Below are 22215 nucleotides of genomic sequence, written 5' to 3'. Positions count from 1 at the left end.
ATCTGCTGCTTCACGCCGTTCCTCCCAACCCTCAACCATCTCCTATGGCCTAATCAAGTTACACCTTCATCTATTACATCAAAACAGGTCTTTCAGTCTGGTTTGGGTGTCCTGGGTTTAGGTGCAGATAAGTAGATCTAACAAAACCAAAATGCCAAGCTTGGTTTTAGGACAATGAGAAGGTATTCTGGCTAAAACTCCATTATTGTAAGGTCATTTCCTGTTGTTGATATGGCCGTAAAGCTTGAGACCATGTCAACAACAAAAAGTTGTTGACATGACCTTAAAGGAGCAAGGCCAGGCACTAAAATCCCCGAGTTATTTAGTGAGTTACTTTTTTTCCCCCCCAGAAAGGTCTGGCGCCATACTTCGACTCCAATTTGTTAAATTTTGAGCCAAGGTACATTTGCAAGAGGCTTATGCTTCCCTTGTACTTAAGCAATTTACACTCTCTCACTTGAAAAATGTTCCAGATAAGTGGCAAAGCTCCTACTTATGTAAAAACGTATCTGTACTCCTCCTCAGTCTGCAAATGAGATGGAAAAGCAAGCCGCAGTTTCAGTTTCAAACACCTCTGCCATCTCTGCATGGAAAAATGGTGAGCCATAGGTCTGAGCAGATACCATTCTGGAAACTGGGTCACATCACACACAATGTGTTACATAAACATCACAGGTGGACATTCATACAAAGAAAAATATAAAAGGAGGGCTGCATTCAGAGCCGCGTTGGCCATTTTCCGCCATGCACAATGCATCTTCAGCAAGAAACAATAAAAAAAAAAAAAATACACAACCATCCACCCATGCAATTAATTCAGGCACAAAAAAGAAAAGTCAACTAAACAAGACATAAAATGGTGGTCTGGGATTGAGGTGGAGAATTCATACCAAGCTCTGAACCCAAAAAGGAGGGAAAACTAACAGTGTTTTCATTTAAACTGCTCTTACCTCCACCATAATGTGAAAGGCGTGCTTGTTGAAAAGGAACATAAGAAGCAAACAGAGAAATTATTGCTATCTTCTTTCAGTTAGTGGATGAAATAGAGGCAGATAAAAAAGCAGGACATGATAAGTCAGCCCTGAATAACCTTTTGTTCCCCTCTTGCGCTCCAGAGCAGGGCTTCTAGTTTCTTATCCCACATGGATCATGAAGAGGTTAATAAGCATGGTTCCAAAGGCAAGATGGTACATTTTAGGAACTTAAAATGATGCTGAAAATAGAGACTGAATGATGTGTGAAAAGAACAGAAGATCACAGTGAAGCCAAACAAACACAAGTTAACAGCAACAGCACGCTGATGTCAGACACACAAAACTTTCCCGACAGAAGTCATGTAAGAGACAGAAAGGTTGAGCTCAGAGAGTCAGACCTTCAGCTGAGGACACCAACATGGAGCTACAGAGAAATCAGACATGAAAAATATGCCTCTCTCAACTAAAGGCTGCTTTTATCTTGAAATAGATGCTTATAGACGTGGAACTAGGGCTGGGAGATTGGATCAATATATCCAACAAGGTCTAAGTTAAGTTTGGAAGCGTAAAGCTAGTTGGTTAGTTTTAGGCGCTGGTAAAATTTCAGTGATAAATATTACTTACAAAGTGTGATCAAGTTTTTCTAAGCACTGGACTATGAGAACTGGTAAATCTGCTTAGTTTACATAAGGTTCCCTTTTTTAACTTTACTTCTCTTGTCTTTCCCCCTACTTTTCAACTGGTTGCTAATACATCCAATCCCTCAAGTCTATTACCATTAAATTTTTGCACGGGCTTTTTATGTTATGCTAATTTAGTGCTCTGCCTCCTGACGATGAACTTGGTAAATCAATGTGGTGAACAAGCCTTCTTCTTTTCCCTTAGCTGAGGGTAGGTTGATAGTTTAACACAGTGACTGATGGACAGTCCCATTAGTAATAGTAGGACAGACAAATGTAGTGCTCCTGGAGACGATTTTATTGTGTAGTTGATATTAAGTACTGCCAAGTAAAACCTAAAAGTTTAAAACTTTTGAAATAACAGTGTACAATGGGCAAGCTAGCTGCCTCAAGTATAAGATAGCACATGTTTCCCCCAGCCATTTGTTTATTTCACTGAAGTCAATGGGCCACATGTGACTCAATCTGAACTCAGGTGGGCCATACTATCTATAATATATATAATATATGACATGTTTTTTTAAACTACATGAAATATATATATATATATTTTTTAACTTATTTATAGTTGAAAAAACTTGATATTTAGAAATACTAGCATTTACTTATCATTTCACTCCTGTGTAAAAATAACGGGAGATTTTATTACAAAATCTGAGTTGATAATGATTTAAATACAAAATTCATTCTTTGTAAAGCCATCCAGAGAGGCAGTCGAGCCCTCTGGCAAGCTGGTGTAGACGCCCTAATGCTTCTAATTTAGATGCTGCGTAATGTCGGCCTTTTATCTTTTTGGTTTAAAACAAAAATAATCCAAAACAGGTGATTTGGATCAGCACATCCAACCTAACATGTTGGACTGATGGTGACCATTTGGAAATGTCAAAATTCTGCCTAAGCCGACACACAGCAGCCCCAGAATTATACTATATATTTGAAGCACATGTCTGGATATGAAACGATCCCAAACACTACACACAAACTCTATCATGTAAGAGTTCAGACACATTTTAAAGGCCAGCTGCTTTGTCCAACGAAAACAGAAAAGAAAACGCAGTAAAGCAACATTCAGGTCAATATCAGCTTTGGATTTCTCTAACAGCACCTGCCAGCTTCATTTTTGCATCAAATGAGTTAATAAGACATGGTGTGGAGTCCACTGATCCTTTAGGACTTCTTTGGAAAGCTGCACCCAGACAAACAAGATGTAAGTAGCTCCATAATAAAGCAATTGATGAGATTTTGGTCAGAATCGATTGCTAAGATGGATAGAGATGAGAAAATAGGGCCCATGTTGAAGGAGAAAGAAAAAAAAAGAAAAGAGGCTAGACTTATGCTTAAATGCTGCAGCTCCAGGCCTCTTCGTGTGAAAGCTGTGGGTCTGTGTACTCAGACAGAATCAATTCCAGTTTGCCTCCACTTCGCACTGTGGTGTGAATAATGGAGGCTTGGTGGCAAGTATGCAGACCATGATGGACCGCGGCCATCATGACATAATGACAGAGTGCGACAGAAGGACTTTGGCGCATGAAATTTTCTGCATTTCACACTGGGTTTTGTCATTTTAAGGTTTGGGAAGACGGCTAATTAAACAGAAAATCCAACACATTTTTTTGTATGCTAAACCCACACTGATGCAAATCGCCTATATGAGAAAGGAAGGCCGGAGCTCTTTTTGTTTTACTAGGTATATTTCATTTCTGGTGCCTCGTCTTGTAAAATTAGGGAGCACAGCCGTGATAATGGATCCAATAACGATCATTAAGTGGGAACAATTGCTTTTGCATTGTGAAGACTGCATGTTTCATTACCTAGCAGAGAAAACTAATGGTGTTTTTCTTTAAATGACTAGAAGGCTCCTTCGCTGAGGAGAGAAAAAGTTCAAAGCTAAAAATGTGCAGAAATTCTTAACAAAAATCACAAAACAAAGGAAATATTCAGGACAGAGTTTTCTGTAACTACGCAACAGCCTCCTGTTATTCAAATCCTGACTGAAAACATCTCTCTCGCTGACCCTTCAGTTTCTGGTTAGGTTCAACTTGGTGTCAGTGTATGATTAAATAATGGGTTTGTTGTTTTGGTTGCTGATGGTCTTATCTTCCTTTAAAAACATTCAATTCCTTTAATTTTAATGTCTTCAGATGCCGGTAACAATACTTCCCTTGTTCTGTTTGATCTGAGATCATCTGTCAATACTCTGCATTATCTCATGGGCAAAATGTTCTCAGTCTCTATTAATCGTTCCTTTTCAGTAAAGGGCTCTTAAACAGATGTTTGATTTACCATTTGTATGCGGATGACATCCGGTTGGTCTTTATTTCTGACCTTTCTGATCTGAATAACTGCCTGACTGCCATCAGGTCTAAGTTAAGTGCTCATTCTCCACAGTTAAATTTTAGCAAAACAGAGACTCGTAACAACTGTTCCAGATAGCACCATATCAAAGATCAAACAATGCCTTGGGTTTGCCAAGTTCCTCTGTTAAATCCAGCTCATGTAACCTTGAGGTTATCTTGGACAGCTTCCTGTCAGGATCTAATTTTTTTTCCATCTACGTAAGGACCATTGCTAAGTTGATTCTTGTGAATTCCAAGCTGGAACTGGAGAAAACTGCTCGTGTTTTTCATCTCTTCTCAATCAGTTACTTAGTTACTTAACAAATCGTCTCTGAATCAACTTCCATCAGTCCAAAACGCTAATCATCTCTTTTCAATTTCCAAAATCTTTTCACTGGATTTCTGTCAGCTTCGGATTTTATTTGAAATTTTAAAGCTTTGAATAGTGAGACAATCCCTTCAGAGATTTTACTGACCTATTCTTCCAACTGGTCCTTTCTGTGTTTGGATTACTGGTGTTGCCTTGTACTAAATGTTCAACACAGGGCCTTTGGGACAGGCTTTTAGCTTCTATTATAGAGTAGGTAACCCCGAGCAACAAGGAACCTTTACTTATGTAGGCATATTGAGAGTGTTTTTAATTAACACAATCAGCTTAATTTTACAACATTTTTGATTTTAAGATGTCTGATCAGCTGGAAATACTGATGAAGAAGTATTTCCAGCTGAAGTGGCTTTACTGTTAAAATCTGAACAGTTCCTGTTATCTTCAGTCGAGCTGACTGAAACCTCTCCAACACTTTTAAGTGAATATGACATTTTTGAGAAAAGACATAAGGATAGCACTACTGCAAAAAACTAAAAGCATGCAGAAAAAAATATTTCATCTCAATAAAGCCACAATTGTACGCAAATTGTTATTAATTCCACAGCCCTACTGACAAAGAATCCATTTAATAGTTAGGTGACATGTGTATGAAATCTAGGGTTTACAAAGGCAACAGAAAATATTAGCCAAATGCATGTTAGTAAATCTGGCACAAATCATAAGTGGAATTAATTTTCATTTCATTTATATTTATAAGATTAACTTCAAGGTGCTGTCCCCAAGTGGAAAGGAGAAACTCCCTTCGAACAAGAAGAAACCTGGAGGTTTTTGTCTGTGTGGTGACACCTATCAGGAGATTACTGCAGCGAGTCCCCATGCCCTCAGCAGTGGTGACATCACTGCTTGTGGTCGAAGTGACCGATGTAGTGTGCACAAATGGGCCGTTAACATTTTTGTTGGTGGTGTGAATGCAAACAGAAAAAAAGCCCTCAAAGATATGTAGTTCACGAGTGGGCGTTTGTTCCAAAAACACTTCCTGACTCTGCAATTCTTTTTATTGTTGTCCTCATTTCACATATCAGTGCTTCAGTTAATGATCTGTTAGCATTTTCAGGTCCAGATTCAGGGGTTTTAAACACTCAAGAGGATATTAATAAGACATATACGTCTTTGTCTCTCTGGCTGTCTGTTCAGACTGCAGCTGCCTGTTTATGACATAATCGCATTGCTACTCATTTTAATTAGAGATTCAGATTAAATGTGCGCAGTGTGATGCAGAGCTCTGACATTTTACAAGATGAAGCAGTGTCGCTGGCACACGGATGCTGTTAGGGAGCGGGGAAAATGCTCCGAACAGGTATGATTAATAACTAGAACGACTTCCCAAACACACAGGACACTCTGAAATCCAACTGGCAACAGGTGTGGCCAATTTGTTGCTGTCACATTAATAATAAATGACCAAGAAGAGCGCATTATGCTCGGGTGTCGATGCGAGCGTGACCAAGAATAAAACATCTGCTGATTTTTACATTTTCCCAGAGTCACTGAGAGCTGATATGAAATGAGGTGGCAGAAGTTTTCACTTGATGGATGTCTCTTTCAAAAAATCCAAACAAATTATTCAAATTTAATCTGACAAAGTGTTTTAACTGCGAATTGGAGGAAGATGTTGACAATTTTTCATTCGCCCGTGGACCACTTTTGCATAGATAATACAACACTGGAAATTTTCTGGCATACTTTTTAAGTTTGCTTTCCAGAGTTAGATGAAGCGGTGCCGCCTTCCATATTCTCTGCCATTTACAAAGACAAATTCTTATATTAAGCATGACCAAAATTTTAAATAATGAAGTTCAGGCTTCAGACTGCTGGAAATGCAAACTTTTAGTTCGTTTTTCAACTTTTAGCTCTGTGTGACATCTCGGATATAGGAAATTAGGCTCCACCCACCAGCTATTTGCGAGGGGCAGCCAATTAGAAGAAAGAGGGCTTAAAGACGGAGGAGACAACAGATTTTTGCTACCTTTAGAGGCAGAAACTACTCAAATTCTTTGAGCTTCAATACAATAACCAGGGTGGCTGCTCTGGAGTCCAAGAATCTATGAAAAAGAGCATTAATAACGCTTAATTAGCAGGTATACCATGGTCTGACATACAGCACTGCTATAACTTTGGATATAAAACAGAAGATGAAATATCAGCGACGTTTGGAGGGTTAGTGAAAGTGGGCTAGCTAACGACTAGCTACTACCTGGTGGCTATCTACAGAGCTATGGTTAGCTACTGTAAACGCAGTATAGCAGGGATGATCTTAATTTCATAGAGGCGCAAATATATGTCGAGAAAAATAAAGATACTATGTAGCGGCATAGTTGGGACCATGTGAGTGATTCTTTTCTGAAACAGATCCCTCAACAGTTTTGTGGGACTCATTACAATTAAAAGGGAAAGCAGGTTAAAAGACAAGAGGCTCATCGTCAAACACAGGAGACAGGTGGACCCGGAAACAGGGTCGATATGTCGTCACTTAACAAGCAGACAGGAGACCTTTAAATGCCTCACTTCATCGAGCAGGTGTCGCACGTCCTAAATGAGTAACCTCTGTTGTAACAGAGGGTGTCTGTGGTGTTTTTTTGTCCCCTTCAACAACTGAATTGCCAGCAGCCGTCCTTGATGACTTTGCAGGCTGTTTGAGTGATTGTCGGAGTCACCTCTGCTTTTATTTTTTTAAAGCGGCGCCCGTGGTGTGACTGAAAAACATCAACAGCACCACACACATACAAAAAAGAAAAAAGGCAGCAGAAATAAATCCCTCCATATCTCCTCTCCCCGCTGCACCCACCTCTCTTCTCTCCTATATTGAAAAAACAGGTTTAATCAATTACAAAATAAGTGACGGACACAAAAGCGGCTGCAGAGGGGACTGCAAGCGCACCTCCTGTTTGTTTTACCCACCTTCACGCAGCGGGCGAGTGGAGTTTACCTCATCGCCCTCTTCCAGAAATGCATATTAGCTGACTTTTAAATACATTCCTTGTGAGTTGAGTGACCTCCTTTTACTTCCCCTCTCCTGTCCTTGCACACCTACTCATTCATGCAATAATGCACTCCTGCACGCACACAGAGGGTTACACACATGCAGCATGACTCCATTTGTTCCACCCTGGCTATTTTATTTCATTTCACTCCCCTCTGATTTTATAAATCTTATAGGTGCTGCATTTTTCTAATACCCTCTGTATCATCTTTTGTTATCTGATCCACTCTTTTTTTCCCCCCAGTGCTGATCTTGTTTTGTTTTCTGTTGTTTATTTATTCATTTATCTGCTCCCAGGTAAGATGCTTCATAAGCTTCTTAGCGGTGTTGTTTTTCCATCACCATTTGTATCCAGATTGCATTGTGTTGCTGTCTTTTTCATCCTCTTCCTGCCGTGCTTTAGCACCGTGCAGATACAATAGCCAAGTTAAGAGAACTGCATGTCTCTCTTCACTCCCACCCCCACACTCCCCATTCTCCCACCCACCGCCAACACCACCACCACCACCACCCTCGGAGGCAGAGCTGCGAGCGTCTCTCTCTGCTTAGTTTTGTTTGCCTATATAAAGCCTCATCAATAATGCAGAGGTCCCTGACTCCTCTCTTCCATACTGTGGAAGCTGTGCATGGGTTTTCTTTTTCCCCTGCTGCTGAGCAGCCGAGAACATTGCTGCTGCTGTCGGGTTGAAACAGCCTCCGAATCACAGAAACTAAATTAATCAGGAATTTGGTGAAATGGTTTTATTCTCAGTCCTAAAACAGTGAGGATTTGAGGGGTGTCTGTAAGGTTTATGACAGCGTTAAATCAGGAAACACGATGAACGTGGTGACTAAGAAAAGGTATCCATTTACAGTCTTAGTATTTCATTAGGGTGTACATTAAATGGTGACATTTGAAGCTAGCTAGAGGCATGCAGGAGTAACCAGTACACCAAAAGTCTCTTTGTTTGTTCCTCTGGGAGCGACTACCTGTATCAGCAACATTGATCCATGTGTGACTGTCAAACACGCCCCAGAACAGCCACATGCACACCAACGCACCACTCGCCGACTTGTTCCGGGTTGGCGCCAACATTAAACAAACATCCATCAAACAGAAGCAGATATCAGCGGAGGAGGAAACAGCGGGACGACGTCTGAAGACACATGGATCACATATAATCAGCTAAGTTGACGTATCCTCAGGAAAAACTCCTGGTATACTTCCTGCAACCCTCTGAAATCTCCGCTCATCATTCATATCAGTGACTATACAACTAACATCACGACTGTTTATTTAGGGCAGTGCAGCTGCAGGCCTGAAATAGTGAATGTAGACTGGTTTTTATTCTGCTATTAGTGCTGTGAAATATAGTTCCTAAGATCTTGTGCAGTTTTCCTTACTGTTAACACTGCTAGATTTATACCTTTAGATTAATTTATATTGTACAGTCCGAATGGTTAATAAATGCACCAAAATTTTGTTCTCATGTCCACTAATTAGTTTACATTCTGAATGACAATAAAGTGATAAAAAATAAAAATAAACCAAAAACTGAACCATGGGAGCCTGTAAGAAAACCCGAAGCGGATTAGATGAGTCGGATTTGGAGACATCTTGTTTAAAAATATCTTTCTGGGGCTCTTACTGGAGATGGTGTTGGGTGTGATTTCATTTCATGCTCAGCATGGTAAATATTTCCCTCTACTTTCATCCTTTGTGTGGTTTTAAAGCATTTCAGGAAAGAATTCCAAAGGGAAGTGCCCAAAAACTGTCACACATGTATGATCTGCTAGCATCATAGACTCGCTGAGCGCTATGTGGCCGTAAGCTTGTCACCCGTGTTAGTTATTATTGTTATTAATTGCTCATATTCCTTCGGCACCAAAGTAATCCATGGTAACTGTGCCTCCGCCGCCCTCACACACTGCAGAATTGCTCGCATTAATAACTGATGGTCTGAGGGTCAGCACTCAGCAGTTCATTAATTGCTAAATGAGACAGTAACAAAAGAAAATGACCAGGGCGCTCATGCACACGGGCTCCTTTCAAAGTGACCGCAAGTCACCAGCTCTTTGTCCTTCGGCCACGTATAGCTTAACAGAGTAATCACTGTGCGGGACATTGTGTCAGTACACTTAGCGGTACTTAGCAAAAGAAAATGCGAAAACAAAATATAAGCAAATGTGGTATAAAAAGACACTTAAATGAAGTTTCAAATAACAAGAGGTAGTGGCTCAACTGCCTTTAAAATCCACAATAACAGTAACAGCTTTTTCCCTCTTTTATAGCTCTCAGGCTAACAAATATTTTAGTGTTTTATTTTATTTTGATGTAGAAAACGCTAATGCTAGCAACTAGCACAGCTACCATTAGCCAAACTAAGTGTTTAATTAACATTTAATGTGATTAAATTTAAATGTAAATTTTAGCCCGTTAATTTTTAAGGACGCCCCGCCTTCTATTGATACTTATTGCTGGGGTGGACATGGACACATCAGTTGGCTAAGTGGAGTTGTTTAAAGCCCTGCCTTTCCATCAGATAACTGCATCAGTACTTTCCACCAACCCATTTTCCGCTTCCTGTCACTTGCTCGGTGGACTTATTTGTTTACATTTGGCTCGCACATCACCAACCGTGTACTTGATGATGTCTTTTATAGACTCAAGTGGTGAAACATATTATTTAAGGTCTTTACCTTACAATATAAAGAACCCTGAGGTGACTGTTGTTGTCATTTAACGCTACATTAATAAAATTGAAGTGAATTAAAAATAGTTTTGCTTTCGTTTTTGTGCATATTTTGCACAGTAATGTGTGTTGATCGAGTTTGTCGAAGTATCTCCGTTTCCAGGTATTAAATCATCTTCGCAAGGTGACACAGTCTCTTCCTCAGACATGCCCGGGCTTATTTCATTGTTTTGTCCACTAAGTAACGTAAACCATTGCTATAGCAATGACATTACAGTGTGACAATTTCACTAGGGATAATCTGATATGGAACAGGGCTAATTGTAAATAACCCCCCAAAAAAGGGCACAGGTATTTTTTGATCAGACTAATCGCACTTGTGTGTGATTAAAAGCCTGTCTGACACACTCTCAACAATACAGTTCGGCTCATCTCCTGACTCCTCATGTGGTGAATTAAAAGCGAGTCTGAGATGAGTTTGCTCTGAAAAGAGACCCGCAGGAAAAAGAAAAAGACAGAACCAGGGCTCCTCTCATCCCTCTAAACAGGACTGAAAAAGGAAATTGTAAAAGCAATTATCCAGACGTAAACTCTCAGCACAGCGTGTCAGCTCTGGCTGACCATCGCTCCGTCCCTCGGCTGCGCAGGGCAGGAGAGGCCAAGGCTGTTGAAGCCCACTGATGGAAGTGGAACCGTGGTGAAGCTGAAGGTTGGTTAAACAGAGAAGGCAGTGTGCACACTGAGCCTGACTGCAAACTTCAAATAATGCACAACCTTTTTAAAAGCGAGCAACTGATGAAGTCATGTCAGAAATAAATATTAACCTCAGAGCACATACGGACGTCTCTTGTAATAAATTTAACCGAACTTTCAGGTATCAGAGGACGAATCCTCTGACACGCAGGAACTGACTGGTTTTACATTTCCCCTTTGTTTGCAATTAACAGATGGAAGTCAGACCTGATGGTCACCGAGGCTGAACAGACAGAAAGAGAAACTAACTGCATCAGCAAGCAACTTTGAAGAAAGAGGACACCGCAGCCTCGCCACGCTGTGTGACTGACAGGTGACCTCTGAAATCAGACGACAGCGACGAGCAAATGTGAAGACAGAGAGACAAACCGGGATTAAAGCAGTGATGGGCTGTACTCTGGTGGGACTTACATGTGTGGGGACGAGGGCAGCTGGGTACGCCAGTTTGTGGTGCCTCCACATCCAGAAGGAGAAGAGGACGACAGCGGCCAGGCCTATGATGGGAACCAGGGAGTAAAGCAGGGTACTGAAGAGCTGGGGCTTCTGGGAGAACGGGTTGGAGGTGGCTGTGAGGGGAGAAACAGACATTATATAAGTCAGCCTGAGCTCCCTCGCTTTGTAACCACATTGTTCATGAGCTCATGGACTCGATCACCATTTTCAGGTCATAGCGAATAAATGATATAGGTAACTTTTACAAATCATAGTCATAATTAGAATTAGAAAGGAGAATTATCCGGTATGTTCAACACCAAGATGATAATAATGAAAACGCTCATCTTAAAGCTTCGTGATTGAACCAGTGTCTGAAATCATCGTGGTTATGTCCAGCTTTTATACTGCCTATGTAACGAAAGCTGTGAAATATCGACACTCAACCTTCTGAAGCACAAATCTGCAGGTGGAATGCAAAGGACATGCTTTCTTTCGCTAGATTAATACCTTTTGGGGTTTTGTTTTTAATATTTCAAGCTGTAAAAACAAGCATCAGATGTTCAAAATGCCCAGTGGGATTTAAACTACGCGTAACCCAAGGGTCCCGTAAGGAAAAGCCAACTAAATTAGGCTTCAGTGTGTAACAGAGGCAGAAATATTAGAAAGACTTCACTGCTCAACACGTCTCTTTTAATAGTTCTACAAAAATGACCAATGACCAACGACTAGACAAACAAACTTCAGCTGAAGTGAGGAGCCATGATAATAGATCGCCACGGTGCATTTTTATTCAACCAAACTCTCACAGCAGCATATGAAATAAATAGAAAGAATATAGGAGTTGCTAAATTGGCTATTGCTAAGTTGTTTAAATTGGATAGTACAATCGTGAATAAATTTAAAAAAAAACAAAAAAACAGACAAATGACAACAGGGCAAAACTGAGGGTTCTGTCATTGTTGAATTGAACGTGCGATGAACTTAAGGTGTGCGGTGCCCTGTACAACTCCAAAATCAGTGAGTTTCTGTTAACGCTGTATACGACAGGCTCCGTCTACAAGCTGCATTTCCGGAGTACTTAAAGGAGAGACAAAGTGGTGCTTTCTGGTACAACCTCACCTACTTTCAAAGTGCAGGGAGAGCACGACAGATCTGAATATGTTAAAACACCAGCAGCACTTTGTGTGTAAAGAACAACTTCACTGATTCGCTGACGTGTCTCGACTTGTGGCCTTCATCAGGTTCCTGGCAGTAAGATAAACCGTGCCCGAGCGTTAAAATAATACAGAATTGCTCAACTTATTTGCAACCTGTTGGAACTGATAGTGCTCGATATGCCTCAAAGGGTGGACATGCAAGAACACCGAATCTCTCACAACTCATACACCATCAGGGATTGAGCAACCAAACTTGCCACACGTGTACATCTCAGGCCCCCGAAGGTTCTTATCTATACCAGATTATAAAATCATCATGTTGCTTAGCAACCACCTACCAATGAAGTTTAAATGACCCATTTCTAGCATTTAAGCACCCAAAACACCTCATAAAAGCATTGCATCCTTTTTTATTCATGATAATAACATCTAACTTCTATTCACAGCGCTTGAAAAGCATCATATGAGATGTTAAAGACCCCATCATGTTGCCTGCCTCCCACCTAATAAAAAATGACAATTATACTCTCACCTGAGGCTTTTTATTGCAGGTTGACCCAATTTTGCCTTCAATGCTGTTTCAATTCTTCATGGCACATACTTAACAAGAAGCTGGAAACAATGTTTAGAGATTTTGATGTGACAGCATGACAGTTGCTGCAGATTTGTTGACTGCACATGGACGATAAGAATCTGCTGTTCCACCACATCTTAAATGTGCTCTAACTGGATTGAGATCTGGTGACTGTGGAGGCCGTTGGAGTACAGTGAACTCATTGTCATGTTCAAGAAACCTTGAGGAACAAACTTCCTGTGCCTTGCCCACCAGCTTGCACTGCAGCAGGATGGCCCACGCATCCCGCGGCCAACGCAAGGCCATGATCTGAGCTTTGTGACATGGAGTATTACCCATCAGAAGATGGTAGACGGTAGACATAAAGAGATAGACATGGTCAGAAACAACACTCAGGTACAGTGGGGCAAAAAAGTATTTAGTCAGCCACCGATTGTGCAAGTTCCCCCACTTAAAATGATGACAGAGGTCAGTAATTTGCACCAGAGGTACACTTCAACTGTGAGAGACAGAATGTGAAAAAAAAATCCATGAATTCACATGGTAGGATTTGTAAAGAATTTATTCGTAAATCAGGGTGGAAAATAAGTATTTGGTCAATAACAAAAATACAACTCAATACTTTGTAACATAACCTTTGTTGGCAATAACAGAGGTCAAACGTTTACTATAGGTCTTTACCAGGTTTGCACACACAGTAGCTGGTATTTTGGCCCATTCCTCCATGCAGATCTTCTCAAGAGCAGTGATGTTTTGGGGCTGTCGCCGAGCAACACGGACTTTCAACTCCCGCCACAGATTTTCTATGGGGTTGAGGTCTGGAGACTGGCTAGGCCACTCCAGGACTTTCAAATGCTTCTTACGGAGCCACTCCTTTGTTGCCCGGGCGGTGTGTTTTGGATCATTGTCATGTTGGAAGACCCAGCCTCGTTTCATCTTCAAAGTTCTCACTGATGGAAGGAGGTTTTGGCTCAAAATCTCACGATACTTGGCCCCATTCATTCTGTCCTTAACACGGATCAGTCGTCCTGTCCCCTTGGCAGAAAAACAGCCCCATAGCATGATGTTTCCACCCCCATGCTTCACAGTAGGTATGGTGTTCTTGGGATGCAACTCAGTATTCTTCTTCCTCCAAACACGACGAGTTGAGTTTATACCAAAAAGTTCTACTTTGGTTTCATCTGACCACATGACATTCTCCCAATCCTCTGCTGTATCATCCATGTGCTCTCTGGCAAACTTCAGACGGGCCTGGACATGCACTGGCTTCAGCAGCGGAACACGTCTGGCACTGCGGGATTTGATTCCCTGCCGTTGTAGTGTGTTACTGATGGTGACCTTTGTTACTTTGGTCCCAGCTCTCTGCAGGTCATTCACCAGGTCCCCCCGTGTGGTTCTGGGATCTTTGCTCACCGTTCTCATGATCATTTTGACCCCACGGGATGAGATCTTGGGTGGAGCCCCAGATCGAGGGAGATTATCAGTGGTCTTGTATGTCTTCCATTTTCTGATGATTGCTCCCACAGTTGATTTTTTCACACCAAGCTGCTTGCCTATTGTAGATTCACTCTTCCCAGTCTGGTGCAGGTCTACAATTCTTTTCCTGGTGTCCTTCGAAAGCTCTTTGGTCTTGGCCATGGCGGAGTTTGGAGTCTGACTGGTTGAGGCTGTGGACAGGTGTCTTTTATACAGATGATGAGGTCAAACAGGTGCCATTCATACAGGTAACGAGTGGGGGACAGAAAAGCTTCTTACAGAAGACGTTACAGGTCTGTGAGAGCCAGGGATTTTCCTTGTTTGAGGTGACCAAATACTTATTTTCCACCCTGATTTACGAATAAATTCTTTACAAATCCTACCATGTGAATTCATGGATTTCTCCATGTTGAAGTGTACCTCTGGTGCAAATTACTGACCTCTGTCATCATTTTAAGTGGGGGAACTTGCACAATCGGTGGCTGACTAAATACTTTTTTGCCCCACTGTAGGTTTGTGGTGTTTAAATGATGCTCTGTTGGTACTAAGGGGTCCAAAGAGTTCCATGAAAATATCCCACATTACAGCACATCGTCACTTAAATCATCCTTCCCCATTCTGATGCTCAGTTTGAACTTCAGGAGATCGTCATAATGATGTATTTAATCTAAGATTATGTTTATTCTGATTGGTGATAATATCAGATCCTCCAATTCAGATAGACCTCCCTTCCATTGAAGCACCTATCACAAAGCACAGAGTCACGTTAAGCTTATTGGATCCTAAACCAGCCACAACAACAAAAACATCGATAACATCCTCTTGGTTACAAATGTGGTAACGGCCACAGAAAGGAGTGTGGGGCAGTCTTCCTGATCATACACAGAAAATATCTCCATGAAGTCAATTTGCAGAGCGGCATGAAGAATGCTGATTTATAGAGGTTCTAAACATTTAATGATTTAACATGTGAAGGTTTCTCCTGTACTACACTGGTATCATCGGTTTCTGTTGTATACACATACATTAAATATATATTTTATATTTCAGTATTTTTAATTGTGCTAAAGACATTTCTGACTTCTTTCCCCTTGAAGCTCTGGTTTTTCTCTTTCCACAAGAGTGCAGGACTTTATATTGCAGAGAGAAACGAACCCACAGTGACTGAAACTCTCAGAAGAAACTGCTCCAGGATCAGCCAAACAAAGACAAGAGTACACAGCCTTCCTAGCTGGCCTCACGCTGGGCCTCCATCTCTAAATGCAGCTCTAACCCTGCTTACAGCCACCGTGCTTAGAGATCATATCGGCGCACATAAACGCACACAAACACACACACGCACGCACAGCAGGATTAGCAAATCCATCTCGTGACATAACGTAATCCGCCTGCCAAAAATAACAGCTCTGAACTGTGCCCGACCCCTGCAGGAGGCGCAGGGTGATGCCTGCTCGCTCAGCCTGTCCTCCCGTCACAAAGCGGCCGTCTGATTCGGCAGCGCTGTCAAAACGTCGACGCTCGGACGCCGACCCGCCGCTGCCGCCCTCTGAGAGCAGGGAAGTGAAGAAAGGCGTGAGGGAGGGGGTAGGTGCCGACAGGACTGCACCAGCTGCATTGTGGGACCCTGAGGGTGTTTGTCGGGAGGTTGTGGAAAGTTGTTCCTCTACAGGAAGTCTGCAGGTTTCACAAAGTCAGATTTAAAGGGAGAGACAGACGGGCCTGCCAGACACTTCAGCTGCAAACTGATGAGCGCAAGGACACCAGAACCATCAGTGGTTGGTGAAGCATTAATCACCGGTACCTGAATGTGCTTTAACCTCATGTTATACCAAATTCAGGGATAAGTACATCCTTTTCATTCATTTTATTTATATACTGTAAATAAATAAATAAATACTGTACTCCTAATTGATTAATTTATTCCTTTGATCGCTTGTCTCTTTAACTTATATTAAATTACCCATAATAGCACATAACCCCCAGTTTTGTCTAATTTCCTGCTTTACAGTGAAGGACTGTGAACTTAACTAACCTGCATGAAAGATGCTATACAAATAAAGTTTGATTAATTTGCTGGCAGTCTTAAATTAAAGATGTCTGAGGTCTCAAATCATTTCCATTCATTTTATTATTGAAGCAGGGTTGAATTTACTCACGTTAGACATGTTTGTTGACAAAATGACCAAGAATGACAGGAAAACGTACAAATTTCTGTTCTGATTTCCATCTGTAGCCGTTTTGTCTGCCAGCCTCTCTACTAATAGATTATTTGGATTTAGTTGTGACCCGGCCTTGACCCCAAAGGATGAGCTTTATTACTCACAAGGCTGCTGGCCTTAAAGGTGAGGGTCAGGCTGGTATCAGTAGGCGGAGAACCCAATGGAAGTTTACAAAAAAAAACATTAAGAAGAAAGAAAGATGTTTTTCCTGTGAAATAAAAATGAGTGGGTTGTCTGCCCGGGGCTTGGTGACGTCTGAGGACACTTTTGGACACATGCTGCAGGTAGTTCGGCCTGTGCTTTAGCATACCTGATGGAAATATAAGTGCAGCAGCAGAGGTGGGGAGGAGGGCTGTTTGAATTTTATTTTGGTTATAAAACACACTTATGTGGTTTTAGAATACGACGTGTTGTCAATAAACATTCTGCATCGACAAGTTTTTATTATCCGTTTCATCGATTATGGCAACGAATCGTAGCAGCCCCGATGTTCAGTTAATTCAGAGTGTCATTATCAAGAAGAAAATGGCAATTGGTGCATAGTTCCACTAAGATCGGCAGCGCGACTCCCTCACAGGACAGTTGACAGATTTGGAATGATTTTAGCTGAATACAGCATGAAAGGTGGAGATGGGCAGAGGTGGGTTTGCCAAGTAGCTTGCAGGGGTCGTGGCAGCAGCAAATGAAAGCAGACTAAAGCCGAGTTAAAAGGTCAGCAGATCTGGCCCAGCTGTGGTCAGTCTTCATATCCTACTCGATCTCATGCTTCGCTCAATTTTTTTTTTCCACATTCATTACTGTGCAGAGCCACTACACTTAACGCTGATATCATCAGCATTGCTGCATTTACATTCACCATTTAACCCACATTATGAGGCTGTCTGGACTTTACATGTAAGCTAGTTTAATGTCTCATTTCCATTCCTATAAAAAGGAGTCTGAATCATGTTCTTAGGGATGCATTGATCTTATATTGTTCTATAATATATCAGTTACTAAGCTCAGTGGATATTCAGAACCATGAATACATACTGATGTGAAATCTTTTGCAATATTTCCACTTCATTACAAATAAATGATTCACATATTCACTTAAATATTTTTCCTGATGCTTCATTTAGTGCAGGTGAGCACCACACAAAGCCCAGACATGCCTCCCTCAAACCTGTATTCACTTTTTAATCATCATTCCAGCCCTGAACACCTGGAAGGAAGCTCAGTTGATGGTAGCCCTCCATAATTTCTTACATCACACCCTTTGTGCAAGGTCAGGCTTTCAAAATAAAAGCCCGGATGTCCTCAGACGGTAGAAATAACTTGTATGTGCTTCTTATTGTTTGCTTAAGGTATATTTTTTATTTATGAGCCATTCTATAGAAACAAAGTTGATAGGAATAACTTTAGAAATAACCTCCCAAACAAGTACTGAGGTACGAAGTTGATAAGTTGGGATTTTAATATAAAACCAATCAAACCAAGCCGTGAGCACCTCACAATCAGTTAATATGTGTGTATTATAACTTTAATCTTTTTCACGAAATATTTTACCTCAATAGTATGACTACTTATAAATTCATAGGCCCTCGAAACACTTAGGGGTATTCTATCAGAGATTAGCTGATTAGTTGATATAACGGAATATATTCACAGCTTTGATAGCAAAACTGCACTGATATAATATCTGTGACATGGAGAGAACAGAAAAAAGGACTGGTATCCTGGATGTTTGATCTGTTTTCTGATTTTTCACTGGAGAAAACTTCAAAAAGTGTATTTTGGGTGAACTTCAAAGGGTCAAATATCACCATGGGAGACAGGTGGCTGCTCAAAACAAGTTACAGTATATGAAAGGACTCCTTTTCTTATCTACATTTTGATACCAGGTTCATTCTCTAGCCAAAATTCCTTCTGGGGCAAAAGACATTTCTAATATAGTCAAATATTATACATAAAGAATGGAGAAACACACTAACAGGGCTATTGTAAGGTTTTGGTTGGCCTGAGTGTTTCCAATGCTCCACTGACTCAGACGTAGAGATCAGCTGGTGACCACTACCACAGGTTGCTAAAAAAATAACAAATTACTCAGTACGCTCGTATGTTTGTGCTCGACTATGAGACCAGTCAATGATCCCCAGTAACAACCATTTGCTAGAGATTCCCTGACAAATTGGTGAGTTGTTTGCTGGAGTCTGCTTGTCGCCATTTGGTCCCTTGTTTTTTCTCCAAGTTTATTTATGCAGCATCTTTCAGACACAATTTTACTTGGTCTTGGTGCTGCTCCACTAACCACCTTGCGATTGCAGCAGGTGGTCACCTGTTGTTTGCACAGAAGATGGCGACTTGTCTGCAAACACTCGCCAACTGCTTGCAGAGTGGTGGTGAAGCTGGGATCTTCTGACCTCAGAGTAAAAGTTGCACCATTTGAAACAATAAGTAGTAAGGCACAACTTTTATGTGTGCTGTTTCCATTGCACTTTTTTATTTTGAAGTTTCATTATTGCTCAGCAAGAAGTTGGAGACAAATTGGCGATCTTTCATGCAAACTATAGGCGATCATAGCGATCTGCTATTAGCCAAAGGAAGCAAAAGATTGCAAAGAGGATGATTCACTAAAGCAATCGATTTCATGGTAATGATTACCAACAAACTCCAGCAACCACTCGGCAACTGGTGGAGGAATACACATTTTACCTCAGTGACCAGAGGTTGCCAGGGAGTCACAGTCTGATCTCTACGCCTGTGTGACTGCCTCGCATTCAGTGACATTTTAAAAAAAGTTCCAAGTCGAATTTAATTGAAATGACAGTTAAAACTCTTAATATGATTTTTCACTCCAAAAAGACCCAGCCAATTTCTACCATTCCACTTAATTTTACTCCATATTTTCCTCCTGGTCCCACAGTGTGAGAAACACTGAACATCCCCTATTTATGTTGTTTTAGTGTTTTAGTGTTCACATCACTACACTCAAAGCAAAAAAGCAAAGTCAAGTGGCGCCTTACCAGAGAGCACCTGACTGATGAACCAAAGAGGCATCTCAAGCGCAATATGGATAATGGATATTAAGACATCATTACTAGTAATGAGAAGTATTGATGTCCGCATCAGGGCTCGCAAAATCGCTAGCCCGACGTCCCGGGGCTAGCGAGTTTTCCAGTCGGGCTACCAAAATCCATCTCAGCCCTGCCCGTCGGGCTGTCAGAGGAAGGAAAGATATGTCAATGCTTTTGCATTCTTTCTGAAATGTAGCTGGGTAATTATGTCATCAGCATCGGTGAGCCACTGTCAATATGTGACACATTGAAATCGCATTTGAATTTGCGCTTGTTTTTTGCTTTCACTTTGCGATCGCTTTAACTGTGTATAGAGAGCGGCAGCACTGATTGGTAAGTCACAGATTAATTGCGCACCAATTCCTCTGACATCGTCTTATTAATCGTTAGCTTACTATCACACATGACAAGTGAAATCTCCTGCAGCAAGCTTAAACATGTGATAGAGGTTGATTGCACAAAACGAAAAAGTTATGACAAATCAGACTATGAGGCAAAAGGAAAGCGCAGCTTTTTTGGTTTCATGGACAAAAGAATTTCTGTGGCTGGAATATGACGAGCTAAATAACATAATGTTCTGCCGGGTGTGTTGTGAGTTTCCCTGAATTTCTGAGTTGACAAGCGCCTTTGTTACTGGGACCAGTCATTTTAAGAAAGACCCCATCAGAACCCATGAGAAATGCAAGAAATGCATTATTGCTCAGTCTGCAATATCTTTCCCAGAACAAACACCAATTGCAAAAAACATACTAAAAATCAACCAAGCATAACAAGAAGTCCTGAAAAATCTGTTTAGAACAGCGCACTATGTTGCAAAGAGTGAACTACCATTGGCAAGATTTAGCAGTATTTGCAAACTTCAAATGTCCTAGATCTTGGTTCCACTTGCCTCTTACTGAACACTGATTCATGTTCTACACAGTTATTGCAAGTTCATAGAAATTTCTGTTCAATTAGAACCAAATATTTGAGTTGATGATTGTAATTTGTTGTTCTAATTTGTGTTTTAAATATTTTTAGATTGATGTTTTGTTTCCTTTACAATATTATACATTAAAGTATAATATTGTAAAGGAAACAAAACGTCAATCAAAAAATTGTCCTCTTCTTTTTTTATTCGGACTACTTAAATTTATTTTGGGCTACCAAAAATGGAAGAGTGCCTGCCCGAAGGGCTACCAGGGATTTTGAAATTTTGCGAGCCCTGCGCATGTTGTATATAATAGTTTGGACCTATTGCAGGGATCAAGTCCTAAATACGTTTTTCATAAACCTAAAAAAAAAAATCTCAGGATCAAAGCAAGATCTGAGTGTACACCAGCAGATGAGGACAATGCACTAAACACAGCAACTGGATGCTCCCCTCTAAAGTTCAGTGAAGTGAGTAAAAGCAACAAGCACTGAAAAGAGCTCTGGCTGATGCTCAGTGTCAAATATGGACCAACCCTTGTGCAGTTCGAGTGCCTGTAGCTCAGAAAAGATTAATAGCATATAGCATGAATTTACAACTTTCCAGGAACTCATTAAACATATATTAAAGCATTAAGCTCAAGCCTAGCAAACAAACTGCAGCTCTGACTAAAAGAAAGCGTTTGCACCCGCTGAGAAGTTGTCATTTTCAGTGAGCGTGCTGGACTGTACATACTGTAGGCGGTCGAATGGTGCGGGTCGCTCTGCGGGGGTGCTTCAGGGGCGTACAGGAACCTCTCGTTGCACATGTTGCCTTCACAGCAGCAGAAGAAAACATCGGGACTCTCCTTCCTCTCCACACACTCGTTACTGCAGAGGACACAGAGGTGGAAATCAGAAACACTCAATCCTCTCCATGCACTGCAAAAGGACATGGGAGCTATTTTGAACATGCACTCACTCCAGGAGACGTTACGTGAAAAAAAAAAGAAAAAAGGAAAACACACACAACAAACAAACACTGCTTTCCATTCCCTCGCTGCTGCAACAGAGCATATGAAACAAAACATTTATAAAATAACTCCTACACATGCGAACAGACGCACACATGGACGCCGACAATCGCGCTCGCTCTCTCTTCTCACACTCACGCAGCCATCAGATAAAAGCCAAAGGAAGTGGCAGCCGCCCTCGATTTGCTCTGGACTCTCCAGGGAGGTGAGGCGGCGCCGTCTGAGCAGAGGTACCCCGAACTGTGCGGGCTACACATCCGACAACAACTTTATCGTTCGGGAATCAAAAAGGAAAACAGAACTGGCTCAAACCGGTATCCGCGGCCAGGGTGATGCTTTACTCTGGGACAAACTATAATAATCTCTTATTATCATCATCATCTGTTTACCGTCCTGGATGTGGACGCATAATTCACGCTGTGGTTCAGGCTCCCTCGCGCGTGGTAATTAAAATGCAGCCATTTGGATGTGGAATCTCACACAGGGACACAAATTATGCTCAAGGTGATTTTAAATGTATTTAGAGTTGAGGCTGCTGCTTTTGTCCTGATTCAGAGGCAGTGCAGAAATTAATGGGCAGCTTCTCAGTAACA

General features: G+C 41.3%; 1 protein-coding gene across 2 annotated transcripts in view; it reads right to left on the bottom strand.

Annotated features, from left to right (window-relative positions):
• The window catches only part of LOC102784913 (activin receptor type-2A), an 81966-nt gene that overhangs the window by 22975 nt on the left and 36776 nt on the right, over positions 1–22215 (bottom strand). The window contains exons 3-5 of one of the 2 annotated variants that reach the window (XM_006792846.3): positions 21346–21479; positions 11195–11349; positions 951–974 (exon numbers count right to left, since the gene is read on the bottom strand). In XM_006792846.3, the coding sequence (XP_006792909.1) occupies positions 951–974; positions 11195–11349; positions 21346–21479 (313 nt within the window). The remainder of the gene's footprint in view (positions 1–950; positions 975–11194; positions 11350–21345; positions 21480–22215) is intronic. The other variant, XM_006792847.3, reaches the window with a different exon arrangement.

This window comes from Neolamprologus brichardi, chromosome 23 (genome assembly GCF_056152115.1).
Source record: "Neolamprologus brichardi isolate AB-2024 chromosome 23, ASM5615211v1, whole genome shotgun sequence".
Taxonomy (NCBI): Eukaryota; Metazoa; Chordata; class Actinopteri; order Cichliformes; family Cichlidae; genus Neolamprologus; species Neolamprologus brichardi.
The sequence above is the reverse complement of the archived record's forward strand: the minus strand, read 5'-3'. Positions and strand labels throughout refer to the sequence as shown.